General features: G+C 39.2%; 1 protein-coding gene across 1 annotated transcript; it reads right to left on the bottom strand.

Annotated features, from left to right (window-relative positions):
• Positions 1-888: 888 nt before the first annotated feature.
• On the bottom strand, positions 889-13,520 carry LOC103811165 (astacin-like metalloendopeptidase; the record flags this gene model as incomplete). Its single annotated transcript, XM_009084118.1, has 11 exons — positions 13,452-13,520; positions 13,260-13,284; positions 12,183-12,320; positions 10,715-10,832; positions 10,007-10,185; positions 5,975-6,056; positions 5,069-5,196; positions 3,186-3,301; positions 2,538-2,763; positions 1,681-1,799; positions 889-1,111 (listed from the first exon to the last, which is right to left on the bottom strand). Coding segments are annotated over exons 1-11 (1,423 nt in total), but the record flags the coding sequence as incomplete, so codon positions are not given.
• Between the last annotated feature and the right edge of the window lie 2,498 nt (positions 13,521-16,018).

Genomic DNA, 16,018 nt, shown 5'->3' with positions numbered 1-16,018 from the left:
ATTAGCATTTATACAATCTGAAGATGAGGTTAAAAATAGAAATAGAGTTTAATTTTCTGTCATGTTGCTGAAATTGTTACAGTCTCCAAAAAGGTGCCAATCTAAATAGTGAGCCAAATTAAATAAAGGAATACTTTTTATAGCCAGAAAGCAGGAGCCTGTAAGAACTACAAATATTTGTTGCCTGCTGTGCATGCACTTTCCCTTGATGAAGCAAGCAAACTCTAGACTCTGATGTCCTCAACTTATCGATTATCATACTTCTATGGGTGAAAATTAACCAGTACTTAAAAATGAAGACATTATAGATCCTTAAAAAAACCCCCAAGCAACAGCAACAACAACAACAAGACCAACCCAAAAGCGATTTCCAGGCTAAGCTAAGGTGCCTGTATGAACTGTGTAAGTGATCTTGGCTTCAAAGCATAAACAAATATGTATCTGAAGGTTTTTCTGTGTGCATACTGGAATGCACATTAGGGCTAGGTAATAACATTTGCCAGAGTACAGTGTAAAGTTGCTACATAGCCATATTCTGAACTTTTTTATGGGTGCAGCTTCTAACACTAGAAGTTCTTAAAAATCTGCTTACATAGTTTCAGCTCTGCTATTGTATTTGGTCATGCAACATCAGCAATGGAAATACTGTAACAAAAAGCTTACAGTCTCAGACAGAAGCATGGCACAGTCAGGAACATTTCTGTCTGTGATTCACCATGCAGATTACACCACCGTAGATGTAAGACTAAGAGATGGAGCTTTTAGCTTGTTAAGGTATCAGGGAGTGAAACCTTTTTCTGAAATTGGTGGCATCTTGACTTTTACCTGTGGCTAGCTGGACTCTTTCATTCTGTGTTTTCCAGCCCCATCTGTATAGTACTTACCTACCAATTGTATAACTCATCACAAATCCAGGCAGTTCCCAAACTATATCAGTGTGAAATTCAACCAGCACAAAGTTTCCAGTGGAAGTAAAGTCTTTGACCTTCTCTGTCCCACAATAAGGGCCCACTGCAGGTGATGTAGGTCGGCTTCCATCATGTATGAGCAAGTAGTCATAGATGCATCTGTCACTATATTCCAGCTCAAAGGATAGCATTTTGAGAGATATCTGGAGGAAATACAACCAAAGCACTTTGCTTCCAACTTGCAGCCTTTTCTCCTACCCTTTGTATGTACCAAGGACAAATAGTCTAAATTCCCTGTGTGCAGGCACCTTTTTTTATTCTGTGTTTGCACCGCATCCTGATCCCCTATAGCAATGCAAATTAGTAGCAGATTATTTGGTTAGTTCATCCGTATTTGGATTGGAAGGAAACACAAGGGACAAGATTGATCTTTTACATTTTACATTCTTTTCTCTAGAGAAATATAAAACCAGGACCTGTGCAATGTTTCAGTTTTCTAGTGGGAAATCTTACCCAGGGATTATTTTGAACAAAGCCTACTGGTGCAAGCTAAATTTCTAAGAGTTCACATGCATGTGTAAAAGTTTTCCCTTGCTGAGCACCTCAGTTACCAAGATCCAGAACAAATTCTTCAACAGATTTTTGCATTCAGATTTTTACTCTGAGAATGCCTGCTGAAAAAGTGACGTTACAGCTGATCTTCTCCAGGGCAAACAGAGACTTCATCAGAGAACAGTGATAAAAGCCACAAGTGAATTAGTCTGTGCCTTACCTTGTATCCTACTGGAGAGCTGATGACCCAGAAGCATGCTCGGTTTTTGGGGTATTTATTGGGGTAGTTTGGAGAGGCAATGACTCCCTTTGAATCTCTGAAAGTGGCCCCACAATTCACTGAGAAGTAAAGGAGAGAAACAAAGAAAGATGTATTAACAAGATCATTTTGTCAGTAGAAATGAGCTTGCTTATACTCAATTGTACTATTTCTTTTAGTCAAGAAAAAATGTATTACTGTGAAAATCTGCTGCTGAAATATTTTATTTCTTTGCTTAAAACTTGTATCAGCAGCTCTACTGAAGGAACTAAGAACATATCTGATAAATAACCTTTGGAAGACAAGTGACTAAATTAAGTACTGTGTTTCATGTACATAACAAAAGTCTTTAATTCAGAAAAGTGTAAGTTAGTACCTCTTCTGTTGCATAACATGCCACAAAACCTTGAATAATATCCTGCCCAGTTACTGGCTTTACATCTCATTGTTTGAGATCTCTTGTTGAGTTCTGCAATCTTTGTGCTTTTTGGCTGCACTGCTCCTCTCAGTTACAGTCATTCATTGTTTTTATTTAAAGCAATTGTCCTGGAGACATGAAGAAGCCTAGCAGAGGCTCTCAGAAGAATGTGAGTGGGATCTCAGGATTACTAGCATGAGACCCATGCAACATCCCATTCTCTGTTCCCTGTTAACCTTCAGACCCACCACTGCTTAGCCTTCTGGATTAGCAATTGCTGTGAAAGTGTAAAGAATGACAGAGAAAAGACGTATTCTGGAGTATATAGCAAAAACTTTCAGTTCTTCCATACAAATACTATTAATGCTGTTCTCCAAACTCTGTAAAGGAATGTTCATACCCCTGTTGTAGGAGGCTTTGAATCCTGTGGCTGTAATGCTCTCATCACTTGCAAACTCTACCAGCATTGTTGATCCAGATGCTACCAAGGAGGGGAGTGGACTCTTCCCACAGTACTTGTCCAGCAAGACAGGAGAATTCTTGCTGTTTCCATTGTAAATTTTTACATAGTCAGAAGAACAGTCTGAGGAGGGCTGGAGATCAAAAGCCTCAAACTGCAGGAAAACCTTGAGAAACAAGAAAGCAGATGTTGGGTTTAATCCTATACACAGGGAAAGACTCAAACCACCTAATTGTTATGATGTGAACCAGAACTTCATTTTACTATACATCTATCACTGAAACTTAAAAAGCACAGAGCTTCACTTAGCTACCTTTTTACTGAGCCCCCAGAGATAAATGTTTCACTACTGCTTGTGTTTGAAAAGCCATCCAATCTGAACTAAACAAAAAACATGTTAAATAATGCATCTGATAGTCTTAAATCTTATGAAAATCATTGAGACTGTCCTTCATTCACTGCGTAACAAAATGTATGAAACTGACTCCTCCACAGTACCCATGATAATGAAATAATGCTGTGTAGCCTGGACACCATGGTTCAAACCTTTTTTCTCCTAATAAAAGTGTTTTTCCTAATAAAAATTACCTTACTTCGACGGATACGGATCAACCACAGACAGTTGCTGCTGTTCGGGTATGGGGATGGGTAATTGAGAGAGGAGAAGGCGCCTTTGGATTTAGGCAACACAGAGCTACAGCAATCTGAAGGGAAGAACGAAACAGTGTTGAAGAGAATGAAAACTCCACAAAGATGTTACAGAAATGCCTGACAAATCTTTCCAACCATTTGCATCAGTCAAGCTTGTAAAAGATAATTTAATTATAATGCTTACAATTGTGTTGATGTTCTTAGTGTAAAAGTTATTGAAAGCCTGCCAGTGGAATAAAGGTAGTTAAGGTACTTATCTGCTTCAGCTACTAATGTTTTTTTAAAGACAATTGGCCTTTGTTCCCGTATTTTAGTTTACTTTAAAAAGTCTGGATCTTTTAGGAACTTCCTTGACTTCCATCACAGAAGTACTTTCAATGACATCAGTACATCGATTCCCATCAGCAAATGTGTGTATTCATAAGTGTATGCAAAAATTGAGCTGGAAAACGAGATTCTGTTGAGCAAAGGGGGGTAGTCACTGAGGGAAGACAGTTACAGAGAGCACTGAAGTCAAGCTACAGATTTAGTGACTGGTATACAAAGTCTGATCTCATCTGTCTTTCATCTTTCCACATGTAGTCTTCAATTTTTACACTATGTGTAACTCGCCAAATTGCAAAATATTAATATATGACACGTGGATTTATGACACTTTTCTTTTGCTCCCTACTTTTCCTGAGATAATCATACTGTTTGGTTGTTTGGTTTTTTAGCCCCTGAGTTTTTCTCCTTTTTTAAATTTAGTTCTTTCCTTCCAAAACGTACAGATCTAATTGTGAAATTGCATAATAATGCTATTGAAATGTGATTCATTCCCAGCCCCACTGTTGAGAATAAATACCATTAAATACTTGTTATCACTATATTTGAGACCATGACAGACACTTAAATTGTGAAGTCTTATCTGCAGTTAAGAATTTGGAGGAACCACACTCAGCAACGATTTCTGCACCTAACTATCCCAAACTGAAGGAACGTGTTTCCTACTAATTACTGATGTTTATTTAACTAAGTTCTAACACAATTCAGAGCAGAATTTACTACACTAATATTTAGGCCATGTTAATGTTTCTTGCTGTTTTGTCAGAAACTAATTGAATAACATCCCAGAAAAGTCAAATACCATAGAAATCAATTAACCTATGTACTCGGCATTGAGGCAAAACCTGTGCATTGCAGGAACGTGATGTTCTACCTGTATTTTTTGCATCTCAGCTGAAGAGTTCCTGCTTGTGGAGGATTGCTAGGTATTTCTATACCTTAAGATACCACAGAGATGAGTTAAGAAATGGATAGGTCAAGGAAGTGGATAACTATACATAAAGTCTGTGGTTTTCTCCCCAAATAGATGTTCTGATCAGGCTGAGTGGCACCCATTCTTACAGCCCTGAACTCATTTTCTGAATGAGAGAAACCACAAACCTGTTGGCACTACTGATGCACATGACTCTAAGCTGTAAGTATGGCTAAGGAGAGCTTACATGCTTTGCAACCTTCAGAGCCTTCCTGAAATGAGAAGTTGACAGAGGTAGCAACCATGATTTCTCTGATGGATTTTGCTTATGTCAAAGAGCAGGGATTAGGAGAGGATAACCCAAAATGACAGAGAATTATGGAAAGTAAATTGCCCTTTTCAACAAGGCAGTAGCTTGGCACAGGGAAAGTTCTGTTTCCTCTTGTAAGGTGAGAGAGACATATATTGAAGAGACTGTGGGCTGAGTTCCTTTGGAGGATGTCTCTCAGACATCCCCCCAAAACATCTCCCTACAGACATCAGCTATATAAAGATTCACATGCCTTCTATCTACAGCACTTACTGCATTTGTAGAGCTTGTTGATTTTAGCTACATCCAAGTTACTCAGCCCTTCTCTCTGCCCAATGGGTATAGAGGGGTCAGGAACTGGTACAATAGTTGGTTTACCAGGAGCGCTGGAGAAATCATACCTGTAGAAATATGCAATTCATATTTCTAGATTACTTCTCTTAAACAGTGAAGTTCTCTAGCTACATAATCATATTCACGTACCACATGAACAGAATTTCAATGGCAAAGGGCAAAAAGCTTCTCAGAGACCAGCTAGTCTTCCCTGAAGAGGACCAGCATGGCAGCCATTGGTGTGCAGCAGCTGAAAGCAAGAAAGCAGAAAAAGCTACACTGTCCTGACAGAAGAGAGCCTTCACCAATGTCCTGGCAAAATGAACTGAATCCCACCTTCTTGGTTCCCGAGGCAGAGCAGTAGGAGTAGTTCTGTGTCAGTCACTAATTGCCTATTTGCTATCTGCAATTTTCTGCCTCCTGCTAGGCAAGTTTCATTTCACGTTTTTGTTCAGAAGTTGTTACTTGCTAGTGGAAATAAAGGAGAAGGTACATGATACAAGCTTGTACATTATGGACTAAAATGCAACCTTAGACAGTGTTCCTAGAGGAATATAAGGCAGCATACGATATCTTAATGATATTAGGAAAATTCCATCTTTCTTACCCCTATACCTAATTGTGGCTATCTATGATCAGCTGTTACTACATTAATGAAATAATTTAGACTTCCAGAAATCTTGTTGACAAAGAAAGTATGCTCACCCTTAATTATGTCCATTCACTTAATTTTAAGTGAACAGCAAAAGTCAGTATCTGCACAGAGCAACTCTTTCTTCCTAGATCTGAGCAAAAGACCTGAAAGCTGTTTGTCCCTTTGAAAAGGCATTTCAGAAAACAACTTACGCGCCGTAGTGCATCACTGAAGAGTAGTCATAGGGAAGGCCCAGATTTTTGGAATTCATTTTTCCGAAGTTCCCTTGTTCCCCTGTAAGGTCAGAAAGCAACATTTCAGTCAGAACAATTATTGCTGCACTGCTGTCATAATCCTAAAAGCAATTTAGGACACTAATACTTGTTCTCATGAGATCTTGGATCTATCAAAACCACCAGAGATTTCTGAAGCCCATGGGAACCCATTTTCACAGTCTAGTAGGTTTCAGAATATAAACTGAATAAAATAAGTCAAAGTTCTGATATCATGATCATGAATCCATTCCACTTTTCAAGCAAAATTATTCATCTGTCCTTCATTAGGGTGTCTCCAAATATGTTTCAGTGCATTATCTTGAATATTATAAGCATCTAACCTATGTCCCCAAACCTGCATCCAGGCCTTGAGAGGGAAATCTGACTGACTACCTAGATCAAAAATTCAGTGGTATGCATGGGTGTGTCTTGCTGAGTTTCAGAATCACAGAATATTCAGAGTTGGAAGGGTCCCACAAGGATCATCGAGACCAACTCTTGGCTCTGCACAGGACATCTCCAAGAATCACACCATGTGCCTGAGAACGTTGTCCAAACATTTTCTGAACTCTGGCAGGCTTGGTGCTGTGATCGCTTCCCTGAGGATCCTGTTCCAGTGTCCAGTCACCCTCTGAGTGAAGAACCTTTTTCTAATATCTAGCCTAAACCTACCCTGACACAACTTCAGACCATTCCCTTGGGTCCTGTCACTGTCCTTTCACCACAGGCTTATAAGACCACAAAAGAAAGGGATACAGTTTGGTCATTACTTGCCCCAGAGTCCGTGTTACCAGCTATGTTCTGCCTTTGTCTCTGGTCAAACCCATCAGCAGTGACTACGTGAAGTGATATGACTTGCATGAAGCAGGGAAACTCAGTAAGATCAGCTAAACAAATTCTGTCTGACTATAGCGGCTTAGCATTTCATCACTTTTCATCTGGTTAGGCTTAAAAAGCCCATATGAGATACGAAAGCATTACACTGATACAGGACTCGGACCCAGAGACACAGACTGGAATTCATGTAATCTAGCTTTATTTATCTAAGTTAAGTACTGAAGCTATTCCTCACAGCTTCCAGGATAGTCACAGAAGAGCAAGAGAAAGAGAGATAGAGTTGGAGGGAGTTTCATCTGAAGAAGATACCTATTTCTCTCCATTGACTGGAGAGCATGAACACAAATTGCACCCTGTGTCTCTTGTCCATGGTAAGACAGGCAAGCAAGCACTGTCAGAGCATGGAGCTGAATGCAGTCCACCTGGCCTGGAGGCTAAAGCCCTAACCGCTGAGCACTCCTGTCCAGTTCTGTACCTTCATTATTGTAACTACAAGTGTGGTTTGTAAACCGCAGAGCATCTGGACAAGAGTTCAGGTTTAGTTTGAAGTCTACAAAATCTGGCTGGCATGCTTACAACAAGAGCAAGTCTCATCCAGTAATATCCTTCAGCACTGGTCCTGGCTTGAGGTCTAAGAAATGCAAAGAGAAGATTAAAAATCCCGAATAATAGAAAAAATTTTAGATAAACACGACTTTGGATCTTTTCATAGCTCAAAAACTCAGTTAAGGCTCAAACTGTTTCTCAACAGCAGTTTCTCTTCCTGCCTCTTAAGTTTTAATGTCAGTTCCTCGTTCCTGCTATACTGACTTCAGAAATAATTGTCAGCAAGTGCACAGCTTCTTTTGAGGTGATGAACAGAGAAGGCAAACAGTTCAAATGCAGTGAAACATTTAAGCATATGGCTACTGTTTGGCACAGAAGTGCTTTGCAGAATTGGTTTGCTAAATAGAGAAAAAGGAACAGCATCCTGGCTGGAATGAGATGCTGCCAGCAAACTACTATCTGCCTTGTCACATGCCAGAGAGACCTGGATGTCTAAACCTGCACATGTATTGGAACTTACCCCATCTTATTACTCTGAAAAAAAAATAAAATCTACCTCTGCCAGAATCTAAGTATAATGACTCAGAAGAGCTGAAAAGGAAACTATGGCTGAAGACTCTGATTATGTATTTTTTTCCCAAATGTTTGGGAAAAACAACAAGCTGAGTTTCAAGTATCTAAGTGGACATCAACTGATCTGGCTGCATTTTGTCAAAACAAAGAAGTAGGATGGTTTCCAAGGTAAATTTCTAGATAAAAACAAAACCCAGCAAACATCCACAGTGTGGAAATCTTGGCAAGAGAAAAACAGCTTGTGTGAGAGAGCTGGGAAGCTCCAAGAGGTCTTGAGGTCCAGTTCTGCACCACTGAGGTCAGCAGGATCTCTGCCATCAGCACTGTTAACAGCAGCATGTTTTCACAGGAGATGTACACTAATAGCCCTCATAAACATAACTGTGTTTCTTCATTTCCTATTCCCTACATATCTTTGCATTTTTTACCTACAGCACTTGAGCTGCACGCACTCTGCATTCTAACTCCCACGTCACTGCTCAGTCTCCACCCATGGTGAATGCTGTTAAAACACTGAAGATATACCCCATCTCCTCTTCCATAGTCTTGTCTTCACATCTTCCCCCTCATTTATCTTTTCATGGTACTGTGCCTGAATCAGAGCTTGGTTACATCTGTATCTTTCAGGAATGATGACGTCTGAACCTGTGGACTTCCCTCTGCAAAAGTAGTGTAAGATTCTCTGTGGTTAGTATTTATAACTTTATGTTCTCTTCTTTCCTAGCACATCCTTTGCTTGCCTTTCAAACATGGCACATCCTTGTTGTACAATGGCAAATAACTCACAGCAAAATTACACCTCAACACTAGAGCTGAAAACTCAGTAAAGAACAGCACAAATCGAATTTATTTAGGATATCATGGGAATAGCCGAAAAAAGTTTGGAGAACAGTGTTAGGAATTTGCAATAAAAACAATCCAGTTCCGCCTGGATAAAAAGATAGATATATTTTCAGCTGTGCATGATATTGAAGAGTTGAGTATCTTATTTGTTGAAGAAACTTAGTAGAATTTGGTATTCAATTGTCCAGCCTCATTTCCTATTATTTCCTGTAATGAACTAAATACACTCTTGTATTTTTACAATTGTTGTGGGTTGTCCAGCTCTCTCATAGCTATCAGACAAGGTATTCCGTGCATATTTTCTTCTGCTCCTTTCCTTTTATGTACCACTTTCTTACCTTCTCTTGGATCTCCTGCCATTCTCTCAACCCTTCCCTCCTCAGAACCTGGAGCTATATATATAAGCCCATGTTCCCAGCACACAGATCAAGGGCATATGCCCAAACTATTTATCCTGCATTCCTCTCCCTAAATACTATCCACTTATATTTTCTCTACAGATTTACCAATCCTGATTGCTCCCCATGGCTCCTCTTTTTCATGATGGTGTATATTATTCTGTCCACAAGGAGGAAACAGTTGCAGTCTTTCCTCTCATGACATGCCAGGTCCCAGAATTTTGCACATGCTAGTTATTGCATGTGTTTCCATTGCCTCCGAATTGAGTCCCTTGTTCATCTTCATTTTGGGCTATGTGCATTTCACTCACTGCCAGTGCCACGATACCTGCCTGATGCCTTCCTTGGTTTCTATGGTTTCCCCAAGAGAGATTTGCTGTGTGATTCCCCACCATGATCTCAAATGTCATGTTTCACCACACCCCAGTTAAGAGTCCCATAGTCTTGCCTCCTGGCCAAGTCTTTGCAATCACATTTTGCATTCCTGATGGTCTTGATATTTTGGAATCTGGGCTCAAGATGACAATCAAAATAAGAACACAGAGCTACTTTTAGGCTGCATCTGCCTTGGAGGACCATATTATCATAGATGTAGCCACAGATATTCCCCCAGTACAAACACTGAACAAGAAATTCCATCATACTCAATGTGCTGCTGCTGCTGCAATTCAGCCAGCATGAATCATGATTCTTATTTGCATTGCTGTTCACAGGAGAAACATTCTCCTTTGTCTGAAAGTATGTATTTTCTCTTAAGATGTATTGGACATACCTGCCACTATGTGTTCCCACATAATCTTGACAAACCTGTCCCGATCACTCCGTGCCTGCTCATGGATGAAACCCAGCGCATGGTTCATTTCATGCTGAATTGCTCCTTTATCCATGCAACCATTTTTCACTAGGCCTACTGCTTGACGTCCTCCAACTTTTCCAAAGTAAGACCAGCAGCTAAGAATAGGCAATGAATAATCAAAATCATCATATTCAGCAGATACAAATAAATAGATATACTGATTATGTCACCAAGGTCCTCTAGATATGCAGCCACAGGAGACAGGCACATAGTCCCTGGCATGAGATATCTAGGCTTCTGAAAGCTGCCAAATTACAATGGGGGAGAAATTAAGCCAATTTTAAACCAGTGAAATGACTATATCAAACTAAGATGAAGCAGTATAAGTGGTTAAGTAAAGAACCTGAAACAATTATACTTCTTTAAATTGTTGCAACTATTAAGGAAAATGTCTTATGTTGAATTACTACACCCTGTTATCTTTAAGTCCACACACACATTTATTCCTGCAGCCTATTAACTGATGTAGCTACTAGTATATCTACAGAAAAATGAAAAATTGTACCTGCTCTCTGAATTTTTACTCCTAGGATCAAAAAAGCAATTACTTAAATCCAGAACAGAACAGAAAAGAAGCTGAAAGACCTTTTCAGTGCTTTCACTCTCTGGAGACAGGGAGCTTACCTCTGCCCACGTTCAACATAAACATAGTCTGTTTCTGTAGTGCGATTTACAAACTGCACACAGGTCAGTGTGGAGATCTCTTGCAGAGCATCAGCAATCCAAGACCTCTCTGTTACAGCTAGAAAGAGAAAAGGGCCAGGATAAATCTTTTTTGGTTAATCAAAACCAAGGTGCATTGTTGAGGTGCATTGCTTTAAAACTTCACAGCACTCATTAGCTTTTTATCATCCAAGTATAGTAAAGAAAGGGCACAAAGCCTTCAGAGGTCTTCAGGTTGACTAGGCTTTTAAGAGGAGGTATAAGAATTATAGTTGTCTCATATTCTATATTCTCTTATTCCTATATCCTATAGGAGACAGCTGATGGAAAGCAAAAGATTGACAAAATTTCTTCCATTAGACAGAACAGAAAAAAATGAGACAGTTTCAGATATAAATAGTTGGATTAAAGTATTCCAAAGGAGCCAGCTGACTGTAGCTAAGCACCAAAACCCTATTTTGTTTATCAGAAACAACAAATGCCTGCCACAGCCCCCTTGGAATCACTTGAGACAGCCAATATTCAGAGGCTCTGAAGATCACAGCATTTCTATTCAATAGGTACCAAATAAAGATTGGAATGTTTATCAACTTTGGAACATTTTGGCCTAATTTGGCTTCCTCAGTTATGAATCATCTACAACTGATTTGTACGTCCGTTTCCTAGTCCTCAAAGTTTGGAGAGAGGGAGGTAGATGGAATAACCCACACCTAATCACAAGAGTATATGCTGCAGTTCTAGAAGCATGTGGACAGAGAAGACAGATACTGCAGTGACTGGGCTTTCCTCAGTTCCTTTCCCTGAGGAACAGGAATCAGGCACAGGCCATATTTCACTTTCATGCCATTTTCTCTCAAGGTAAGGTCTTTATAGAAGGGTCTGTATGGAAGCCTCAGTCCAGATTAAGTCGTAACTCCTGCAGCCTTTTGCACAGGACAGAGCTATTGACTGACTACTGGGAATTAACAAAGGAAAAAATATATCCAAGGATTTTTCTCCACTTTTGCCTCTACAGGGCTTCTAGTGTGGGAATATTTCTACAAGAGGTTTGAAAGAAAAAATACAGAGTTCAAAAAAGTGCTCCTAGTGGTAATTTTGACAAAAATACATTCATAATGTGAACAAATCATGGTTCTTTTTCTGTACTTGCTAAATATCAAAGTGCATTTTAGCCAGCAGGAGCAAGCTAATATTTGAAATTACAATGACTGACTATGGCCCAAATAACCACATATTTTAGTGTCTGTAGCTGAAATGTTTGGAGTCTTAGCCAAACTACCATAGGGCTAACAGGATAGCAAAAGAGACGTGTCATAAATTATCACTTGGGCAGAGATTGCTTTTGGTGCATGCCACAGAAACAGAAAGTAACAAGAATTTAGGGACTGGAAGAGCGATGCTAACTTTACATTCATTTGCATACACTCACAGAAATCAGGAGATATGTTAACTGGAACCTTGACTAGACCATCTTGTGACTTGGGCCATAAACAGCTCTCACAGTTAATTGCACTGCGTCGTCCTCTTCTCATGAGAATGTCTCCTTCATACACAGCTATTTCACTACCTGGCAGATGAAGAAAATAAAGAACATACAAGCCACTGAGAAGGCAAACAGATGAGCAAAAGGGAGATGAGAGGTAGACACTAACCAAGATTTTACACCTCTGGAAATTTCTTTCACTTAAGTTCATTTCCTAATAATGTGAGAAAGGATTAGTAAATTAAGACTGAGTAAATCTATCATTCACAATATGCTAAGCCTGGTTGAGTCTGCCTTGCTTCCTGGAAAGAAAAGTTTAATATTAGTATAGATGTCATAGTGCAGCTGTATTCAAAGTCATGACTAAATATATTTTAGTTTAAGAAGCTCTTGGGAGCCTTCAGAGAGAAATGCTAAGTATTGTAAGTCATTGTTCTCTTCATCAGAGCTTGTGGAATTAAAGAAAAATCATAAATGACCTCTGTAAAAATGGGATGAATCGTACAAAAGAAATTAGTATTTTTGTCATGCATCTTGAATGCATGCAAGCTATTAATTTCCAGGTTAAGAGTTAATTTGACATAAGACGTTGTGACATGCTCCTCAGTTCTGACTCCAAAATACTTGAAACATATTTCTCACAGACAAGAGTTCTCAGTTATTAGGCAAAAAAAGTACAATAATCTTGGATGTAGCAGACAGGAAAGTGCCATATATCACATAGGAAAAAAATTAGAGTGAAAAATATTCTGATTTGCTGAGGCTATGTATGAAAAAGAACATTTCATGTAGCAATTGCTCAATAAGTCTTCTTAATTTCTTTATCATAACAACATAAATAATCACACTGAATGTGACTTTAAAACACATCTGAATTCTGTGAATTGCATTCCACTGATGGAAATTTCCATGCTGGAAAACACTTTCAAAGAGAAAAATATACCAAATAATGATAATGAGGTATACAGCTGCAGCCCCACCAAAACCTTCAGCTATTTATGTAATAATTACAATCAAACTCACCTAAGTCACTGTTTCTTGTAACTATCTGAAAAAAAAAAAACCATATATATTAATACATGCTCATCTCCATAGCAGAAAACTTCTATCACGTAGAATCACAGCAGTAAAAGTTTGTAACTAATTTTAAGATAGTCAGAGCAACTCAGCAGCAACAACAAGGTAAATTCTCAACATTGCAGAGCAGGGACATACCTGGACAGGTTTACTTAGTGCAAAGCTATAGAGAAATGCCAAATGAGTTGACAGAAGAAAGAACTTCATCTTCACGTTTCCAAGATGATCTTCTCTGCTCTGTAGCTCAGTTCTCAAAGCTGTGGTTAGTTTATTTGGGGCAAGTTTTATGGGAAAGCTGCTGCTGTTGTTAACAAGTGTAACAAAATTAGATAACAAGAAGTATTTTCACAAAACAAACAAGCTGCAGGACCTCTCAAGAGAATTTCCAGGCTCTCAATTTTTATTTATCTTTAGAAAACAGAGGAAGTGGAGCAATAGAAAAGAAAATTCATCAACCTTAAAGTGACTCATCTTCTAAGAACCCATGAGCTGCTGCAGGTCCCCTCATTGCTGACCAAGGGACAGGATATCTGGGAGAGTCTGTTTACAGCAAAGTGTAATCTCAAAGAAATCTTTGATCCATCCACACTGACTACCTGCTCTAGTTACTCCTTAGCTTACTCCCAGGAGCCACCAGGCTCTGCAGAGCCCATCTGTCCCCTCTGTGCACAGCTCTCAGCCAGGCATTGCTGGCCAGGAGCACTGGACGTCTGTTGAAGCCAGACATGAATCTGATCATTAGTTGAAATTGATTTTCCAGTATGGTATCTTGCAGTATAATCATCACTGACAGTGATCATTTTTTTGTCCACAAACAAATAAAATCACCAGCTCCCAGAGTTTTGGCTCCCCACCTTCTGGAAAGCCCTCTTCCTTTGATGTCCGTGAACAGAAACAAGACGAGAAAGGCAGGCTGAATCCTAGCAAACCCATATGGTAAAGTAAGCCACAGAATGGTAATATTCATGTTGCAGCCACATGAACACCACCATAGACAGGCAGATCTTGCTTTCTCCTCCCAGCTTCAGCCCTTACACAAATACTGCGGTGCTACAGAAAATCCTAATGATTTGCTGCATCAAATCTTAAAAAAAAAAAAGGCAAACCCACCCCTTTGGAATTGCAAAGCCAAAATTTTGAGGAACCTATATGGTTCCAAGCAAATCAAGATGGCAGAGGGTACCTTTTCAGAGAGAAGTATGGGCTGGTCCATTGTTTTTAAGGAGTACTTTGCTAGGAAAATTTTAGCTGATATTATGTAAACCTTTGCTGCTAATATTTTCATTATACCCTACTAATAGTTTGCTCCTAAACTTCCTAAAGTATTCTACATTTCTGTGACTTCCCCAATTCATCTACAGTTATAATTTCCATGTAGATTATACTGCAATAATGAGGTGGAGACATAAAGGACCCCTTTTCCTTTGGCTGATCAGAGAATGAAGTTCAGTAGTCCTCATTAGTTTGTTACATTGTTAACCAGATTTCCTCCTGTACAGCTCCAAGCAACCTCTGTGTCTATTCAAGATCAGGTTCAAAAGAGATAGTCACAGGAGCAGTTTTCTGCTGTTATACATCCCAAAATGACAGGGGAGAGAGCAGAAGTTATTAGATAATAAAGGCAAGAGAATAAGACAAGATCACTCTGCAGAGCCTGGAGCTGGGTCACTCCAGGTGTGCAGCAAGGAGGAGTGGCAGGGCCCTTTGAAGTTCTGTCATGCAGTTTTCCATATCCATTCCATGAAAATCATCCTTGAATCAAGAGATTTATCTCATGGTTTAATTAATTTTCCTGACTGCCAGAAACAATTGGGTATTTTTCAAGGCTAATTAATAGACCAAAGTCTTATATCACCTGATAACACATTATCAGAAGTTGTCTCATAGATGGAAATTTCCTTTTTGTTGCTGCTTGTCTCCATTGTCTGCATTCATATTCTAGCAGAATAATGTTCAGGTCTTGGTCTCATTAGCTATCCAAAAAATTTGATTACACAGCTATAACTTACATTCCTTCTCCTGTACACCTTTTTTACACAGGATTTTGTCATTTCTCATTCTTAGCCACACTGTTCTTGATCTGCCAGATATCTTATCACTATTGCTATTTGTTAGAAATTTTTATATGATATTTATCACATTCTTAATTTCACCTTCATTCCACAGCAGAGAATAGGCACATCTTTCACCATATAATCCAAGTTGCTCTTGGCAAAATGTTAAAAGGATAACGTTAAAAACCCCAAACACCTGTAGGTGTTTAAGTGTAGGGTTTTTTCCTAGCTCTGTATCAGTAACAGGTATCATCAGAAGCAACAGGAATAGTAAGCACCATGGTTTTCCATAATGAGAAAGTGCAGAGGGCACTTTCCCTCACTAAAGCATTAGTGAATGAACCTCAAGGGAAAAATAATTTGGGAGAGTGAATGGCCATGTGAGTGTCTAAGGATCCAGTGGAATATCACTCTAAAGCTCAGTTCCTCAGCTATTCACACAAAAGTTATGCAGGCAATTTTTAGTGAACAAGCAGCTGGCTTAACACAACTTTTAAGTTTATTTAAGACAGTTTACTTATCCCCTAGGAGAATGATAATGTTCTTCACAAAAGCAAAGAAGAAATTTAGGAGTTAGTTAACCACACTATCCTTCCTCAGTTTTGAGATACACATGTTTTTAACACCTTAAGACTTGGCATCACAAGCTAG

The sequence above is a fragment of the Acanthisitta chloris genome, unplaced genomic scaffold (assembly GCF_000695815.1).
Source record: "Acanthisitta chloris isolate BGI_N310 unplaced genomic scaffold, ASM69581v1 scaffold28481, whole genome shotgun sequence".
Classification (NCBI taxonomy): domain Eukaryota; kingdom Metazoa; phylum Chordata; class Aves; order Passeriformes; family Acanthisittidae; genus Acanthisitta; species Acanthisitta chloris.
The sequence above is the reverse complement of the archived record's forward strand: the minus strand, read 5'-3'. Positions and strand labels throughout refer to the sequence as shown.